The sequence below is a fragment of the Glossina fuscipes genome, unplaced genomic scaffold (genome assembly GCF_014805625.2).
Source record: "Glossina fuscipes isolate IAEA_lab_2018 unplaced genomic scaffold, Yale_Gfus_2 3, whole genome shotgun sequence".
Lineage (NCBI taxonomy): Eukaryota > Metazoa > Arthropoda > Insecta > Diptera > Glossinidae > Glossina > Glossina fuscipes.
Genome location: NW_023998417.1, coordinates 801,022 through 808,521, shown reverse-complemented (window position 1 = coordinate 808,521; position 7,500 = coordinate 801,022). Strand labels below are relative to the sequence as shown.

Genomic DNA, 7,500 nt, shown 5'->3' with positions numbered 1-7,500 from the left:
CAAGCGCATAACTATATATATATATATATATATATAGGTGAACAACAATTATTTATATTAATCTGGAAATTGAAACGTTTTTTTTTCCAAATTCTATTTTAAACTTACTTTGCTTTTGTTTCTTTTCTTTCGTGGCAAATGATACGGTCAATCCAATCGATAAATCGCCCAATGGTGAATTCTGCGGTAAGCGCCATACTTGCAGGTTACGAAACGTGCTCTTGATACTGTTTTTACCGCCCTGATCACTACTACGTGTCGTACTTTTATCTTTAGTTAGATAATCGCCATGTCTAACGATCGGCCAATAATCAACTTGTAGTTCGACCGATTCATTGCTAGGATGTTGCGGTGTAGCACCGAAAACATCAAGGGATCGATCACGCTGCGATGAAGCAGATGATGGTGGTGTTTGTATTGGCGGTGTTATGCGACCACTTTGCGGTGGTGATCCCGATAAACCACCTGCACCACCTCCCAGGCTCGATGATACCGCATTAGCATTAGTATTTTGTGAGTTAATATTATTAATAGGTATGGCGACGCTTGTATTGGAAGAAGATTGTTGAGCGGAAATGCTGCCAGCGGATTGAATGTTGCCTTCATCGAGATCAATCGAAGCTTGGGGTCCCTCCAAATACCCTATGCGTACGTCCTATAAAAGAGAAGCAATACGAAACGAATCATTAACTAACTGTAATAAGTTGTCTAAAATGTGAACGCGGAATAGCTTCTGCAAGAAATCGTAATGTTCGTCATGTTAGTAAACTAAAATATTATTTATGCCGAAATTTTGTTCTCCTATATGCGCCGCTCAAAGTCATTCCATAAATTCCATAAATCTATATAAAGTCTATTTGAATATCGTTTCGAATCACGGTAGTTTTCATACAAATTTTAAGACCGATATTGGGAAAGCGATTCGCGGATAAGGAAATTTATTCACAATTGAACTCAGAAACTCCCCAAAAAATAGCTTACATGTCGGAAATAGTGTTTTAGCCTTGAAGGGCAGTTCTTTTCAACTTACACTAACAAATGGCACAAATATCTGGCATGAATCCTCGTCCTTGTAGTTGACCATGGCTTCGGCTATGGGGATTTGGGTGCACGGCCCAGCTGCTTGCAAGTACCTATGTATGCGATTGACCAATTCAACGATATCCGATTTATGGGCAGCCATTGAATCGGCCAAGGAAGATGACAAAGCTGTTGCATTAACTGTTGTAACAGCGCTAACGGCAGCCGCTGTGGCTGCGGCTCTTTCGCATAATTGATACCAATTTTCTGAACCGAACATGACCGCATACGCTTGATCCATTTGGCTTAGATAGCGAGCTATAGTGCTACCTCCAATCGGAACTATGTAAAAACGCAAATGATTAAGCCAATCGGGCGGTCGAACGCCCATTAATTCGACATAATGCCGTAAAGTAGCACCCTGTAACCAGTCGCCGCCAATTAAAAGGATCTTAACCGTGGTGGGAGGTTTAGCGTTTGAGTTGCAGCTAAAAATATTTATAAATAAAAAATTAATTTTATTTATCTATCATCATCGTATCCATTCGTTGCCTAGTACTTACTATTTTTGTATTTTGCCCATTAGGGCTTGGAGTATTGCCTTAACTTCAGCTGTATTCTGTGGCACGAAGGCTGGTTTAAAGGAATTAGCAAATAGCGCAGTCAATTTTGTAACAAAACCGCCACCGCTAATCGCTTCTGGTGGACTTATTATTGTCACCACATCGGGCGTCATTGGATCCTCATTGGCAAATATACGCGCCAATTGATCTAATAATATTTTACGTGGCTCCACATTTGTAGGTGACAAACATGTTTCTAATACTGAGCGTGGTTCAGCACTTAGGCTAAGTGTTTGTTTCTTTTTACCCCCTCCCGGTATGCTACTCGACGTCCGAAAAAGACGAGAACGTTTCTCATTGGAAGCAGGTGTGTTGGCATTATTGCTAATAGTCGATGAAGCTATTCCTTGCAAATTAGTGCTCGTATTAACAGGTGTTAATTGTTGTTGTTGCTGTTGCTGTTGTTGATAATAATGTGGATGATGATGATGATAATGATGATGATGATGTTGTTGTTGTTGTTGTTGTTGTTGCGAACGTATATAATCCTTATCAATACGTGGAGGACTATTTTGCGGATCAGATGTTTGACCATCAGTGTAAACAGCATTGCCTTCATTGCCTGAGCTATCATTGCGATTATCACAGGTTCGATCTACGAAATTAATAAAATTAAGCAATATTTTTTTTAATATTTTTTTATTTTTTATTTTTTAAGTAAAACATCAACTATCATTCATCATTAAGATACAACTACTACTACTACAAGAGTTTTCCTATCGATTTTTTTTCATTCTTCACATTTCCAATCACAGACATACTGGCATTAAACGCAGTGGCAAGAGGTTAGGCTATTGCATAAATGACGGTGATTGGAGAACGTGCCTTTTTGTGAATTCTCTGAAATAAGTTACAAGGTCAAGTAAATTTGTGCTCAACAGTTTAAAGTGATTGATAGAAGAGAACTTAACGAAAAATGTTTAAATACTTCTTTTAATGGACAACATTTGATGCTAGAAATTAAAAAAAAAAATAAAATAAAATAAAAAATCCGCGCTAGAGCGATTATAATATATCCTTAGGGCAAAGCGAACCTAAATTGCGTGTCAGCCGGAAAATTTGTCATTGATATGAGGAAAAGCTGAGCAATATAATCAATTCTTTTTGTATGATGAGATGAGGAAGAGGGTATTCTAGTTAAAGATCACCTCAAGGCAAGAACGTGGGGCAATTTTTTGAATCATTTTTCATATAACTACTGCTACGGAAACTAAATCTTCATATGGTAAAAAGTTCGAATATCCAATATTTCGGGGTGAAAATTGGCTCGTAATAGTAACTTGCTGTTTTCTTATAAGCCTTTCCGTCCATCTGTCCACAAGAATATAATTCTTGTTTTTAACCTACCAACCGCAATTTTTAAAATGCGTTGAAGAAATTTGTTATACTGATGTGTTTTGACCCAAGGAAGAACCCTATTGCAAACGTTTCCGATCGGGCCACATTTTTGACCATTTTCCCTATGACGCCTCATTATGAAAAGCTCTTCTATCAATAACTGAATTAGGCGAAGTGCAGTAGGGTATTCAATGGTCGACTGGCTATACACTGTAGAAAAATTGTAAAATCAGGTAAACATTCATGCGGCTGGCGACTGACGGAAAAATGAACGACAACTCGCAGAATTTTCGGCGGAAAAGCGTATTAAAACAAAATGGTCCCAATGATCTGAGATATTGGTAGCTTGCTTTTTAAAAAAAGAGAGTAAGCGATATTGCAAAGAAGGGGGGCATTCTACGTTACAATATATTCGAGGTTGAGAGACGAGCGATATACCGCGATCGATTCCGATTCTATTTGGGAAATAAAAATGATCTTTTTTTTTTACGGGCCACATGCCCATACAATTGCATCGTTTTTGTAATGCGATACAAACGTTTTTAACTGAAGGCTTAGTAGTGAACTGATAGAACGACAAATGACGGCCGATGGGAGGAATTTTGTCGATCATATCTCTTGATCCAAGAACTGCAATGCCCTAAAATTTATTCTCCTGCGTAGGAAACTCTTTAAAAAGTAATGAGCCAGGAGAAGACGGAATAATGCTTTTGATTACATATTCTTCTTAAATCGTAATGTCCAAGCAATTTCATTATTAATCGGAGGACCTAAAATTTGGTGCAACTTAAGAAAAAAATATATAGTAATAATATCGATGACTTAATCGAATATATATATAAATAAATTAAATCTTTTGCAATTAGAATATTTTGATAAAAAAATTTAAGTTAAATAGCATTCTACAATAAATATGTGTAAATGTCAGTGTTATTGACATTTTCTAATTTAATTATATATATATATATATATATATATTATGTTATAGATGTAAATTATTAAAAATTGTATTCAGAAATTTCAAAAGATGTAAGCGAAAAATGTATATGTAAAAGAAAATTTGTACCGATCGCATAAAGAGTTAATTTCCATAAATCTACATATGAAGGCATGCAATAAAGGAAGAAAAAAAACAAAATAAGCAAATTAAAATTGATTACTAACAGGATAAAGGATAAAAGTATTCAGAGCCAATGTATTAAAAAAAAGTTAAGTTTGGTTTGTTTCATGTTTGGCGCTCTCTAAAGATTTATATAAGACGACATTCATTCATTTACACAAAAGCAATCAAGAAAGATAGTTAGTTGTTAGTTAAGTTAATTGATATAGTGTTTTTCAAAGTGAAGAAGAAAAATAAAAGATTTTTGAAAAGATTTTCTTCTTTTTTTTTTTATTTTTTTTATTTTTTGTTTACTTTTTAACTGACTGAGTTTGTCGAGTTTAACGCGGGAAGGGAAGGGAAAGGAGGATTACTTAAGAATTTAAGATTTACTTAAAAAGTTTGAAAGATAGTTGTTGTAGGATTTGAATTTTCTTCTTCTTCTTCTTTTTCTTTTCCTGTTTCCTTTTGCACTAATGAATTATTTATTTATATGAAGAGGAGGAGGTATGTTGTTTAAGGGAGACTTGGTTTTGTTTCGCTATTTTTTTTTGGTTTTTTTTTTTTTTTTTTGGTTTGTTTTCAATTCTGTTATTAACTATTCATTGCACAGACCTGCTTGTGTTGTTGCCGAATTGTTATTGTTTGTTAAATGAATGCATTTTTGTTTGTTATTTTCAATTTGAAAAGACGAATTGGTCAATTGGTCGCTTTTATCCGATGATCTGCGTTCAATGCTGCCTGCAAAAGAAATTTATTCAAGCCATGCAATTATAATAATTAATGTATTTTCAAAACACAAAAGCAAAAAAAAAAAAAAATCTTTTCTTTTTTAAAGCTAAAAAAATGTTTTTTTTTTTTTTTTTTTTTTTTTTTGCGTAATATATTATGTAAAAGCATATTAAATATATTTAATACTACACACGTTAAAAATGAGTTAAGTAAAAGTGGTTTTTTTTTTATGACATAAGGAAATGGAAAAGTAAAGTTATGCCGTATGAATTAAGTGCAACATTTTTTAAATATTTTAATATTATTGATAATTAATTATAATATAAGAGCGAGAAAGACAAGGCTATCATAAGATCCATCACTTAGCTGCAAGAAACATTAACAACAAAAGCACCTTTTCATAAGATTTCAAATTTAATGTAATATTTGTTGTTGTAATAACAGGCAAAAAAAAAAAAAAAAACAAGAAAAAAAGAAGATAAATAATATTTCGCGTAGCTTTTATACTCATTACTTTATCAACTTGTGTGCACAATAGGTAAACTATATTAGCAATGTTTGGCCGCATCCTACAAAAACTGTATAGAATTTTTGAACAACAAGCCTACACGGAACTAGTATTTTCAACTTGGATCTCTTTGTCGCAAAATCTCGAATTTCTTTAGTTTAAGAAAATAAAAATAAATTATGGTATTCTAGAGAAAATCGGCAGAAAACAAGTAATTAAATAAATAAAGTTACTAACGCAAATACTAAGTTCGTGCGATTGTGTGCAAAAGCCAAAAGATCTAAATCTGGATTAATTTTTCAGTAAGTTTGAATTTCCGAAGTTCCGTACTTTTCTTCGACCATTTCGACCATTGATAGATGAAAGTGGAATTGTTCCACACCTTCAGTACAGACGTAAAGACGTGCAGACATCCGCTGTCTACTCCGATAAAGGATTTATATATCTTGTTGTAGCCTACGATGAGCGTTAGCAAATGTATTCTATCTCTCCAATGCAGACGTAAAGACGTACAGACACTCGCTGTCCACTCCGATAAAGGATTTATATATCTTGTTGTAGCCTACGATGCGCTTTAGCAAATGTATTCCATCTCTCCAATGCAGACGTAAGACGCACAGACACTCGCTGTCCACTCCGATAAAGGATTTAAATATCTTGTTGTAGCCTACGATGCGCTTTGGCGAATGCAACATAATCAATATCTGTATGTTAGTGAGCATTAAAAGATTCATTTAATTCATTCTATAAGTAATCAAAAAATTTAAGCTGAGTGTTTTAAACGAACCTTATACCGACGATGTAGAAGAAAAACGGTTATAGTTTAGACGATTTCGGGGCCTAATTATTCTTCCCCAAACTCTCCGTTACGAATGCGAACTATAGGAACAAAGTGAAGCCCTTTTATCTACACGTTATGAGAGCAATTAATTGGCAATAAGTTTATTATAAGATTGCTTATAATGTATAAAAATCCTTTCTAAACATCGAGGCATTGAAGCTCACAATTTTTTTTTTCATTTTTTCTTTTTTTTGGAACGTAAGAAATGAAAAACCAAATAGTTCGTCGTTATCTAAGGGATGTCGGAGACACGCTCAGTCTCAGACTCTATTCGCAATAGACCATTTATCCTAACATATTCTTTAAATTCCCTGATGATCTTAAAGCAAATTATGTCTGATTAAGAAAAAAAATGTGGAGATCAGAAATTTATCCGAGAAAACACCCCCTGAACAAGGTAAGGCGTCTTCAAAGTTCCTAATAAATTTCACAGAAAAAGTAGAACAGTAATGCCTGTGTACATAAAATTTCCCGCCATCATTAGGGTTAAGTAAGTTGTAGAGGATTGTCGAATGAAAATGATGCCCCTTTATCATCTAAAAAACCGTTATGAAGTATTGAATTGATAATTTACACAGACATGTTATACATATATCAGAGCTGGACTCTCTGTGACGTTTGCATGATAGTTGAAATAGACCGAAAATTTCTATGATCCAAAATCTATATAATCACATAGCTCTTTGGATCTTAATATCACAAGTATGGGGCTCAGTGAAGAGAAGGACCAATAAATATCGCTGTAGAACATTAGACCACCAATGACGAGCATCGTGATGAACAAAAACGATTTGAATGGGGCATGCGCTCGGTGTTATCGCTAGTTTAAGTTAAAAGAGATTCCATTGGTTAAGTGTAAGGGACGTTGTGCAAATATTTCATAAAATTATAATAAATTTTGTCAAAAATACGCATAAACTTTTTTTTAATTATAATTTATTCTCAAATATATGTATGCAATGTATAATATTGTGTGAGTATTACGTCCTTAATACTCAACAGCATTATTAAAAAATTTAAGCTTTCACACGTTGCCTATGCAGTGTTCGTCCACCTCCACGACTCCAACACTCCACTCCCCGCATAGCACTGCACTGCATGCGTGCATTTAAACGCTTCCATATGTTTACTTTCAAAAGTGTAATTAAAAAAAAAAAAAAAAAAAAAAAGGAGAAGCGAATAAGAAACCTACTAGCACTTTACTTCTATTCCCAGCTTAATTTATATTCTTTTACTAACAAGTAAAACATAAGGGCATAAACTACGTGACGTAGTATTAAGAGGAGAATGAATGCTGGCGTTTTTTTTTTTTTTTTTTTTTTTTTTTTTTTGAAAAAAA

At 33.9% G+C, this 7,500-nt stretch overlaps 1 protein-coding gene across 1 annotated transcript in view; it reads right to left on the bottom strand.

Annotated features, from left to right (window-relative positions):
- Nucleotides 1–7,500, bottom strand: part of LOC119635130 (phosphofurin acidic cluster sorting protein 2) — a 78,015-nt gene that overhangs the window by 401 nt on the left and 70,114 nt on the right. The window contains exons 6-10 of the mRNA XM_038029725.1: nucleotides 4,696–4,821; nucleotides 1,584–2,238; nucleotides 1,031–1,508; nucleotides 109–655; nucleotides 1–11 (exon numbers count right to left, since the gene is read on the bottom strand). The exon at nucleotides 1–11 is cut by the window's left edge and continues 106 nt beyond it. Coding sequence (XP_037885653.1) covers nucleotides 1–11; nucleotides 109–655; nucleotides 1,031–1,508; nucleotides 1,584–2,238; nucleotides 4,696–4,821 — 1,817 coding nt within the window. The remainder of the gene's footprint in view (nucleotides 12–108; nucleotides 656–1,030; nucleotides 1,509–1,583; nucleotides 2,239–4,695; nucleotides 4,822–7,500) is intronic.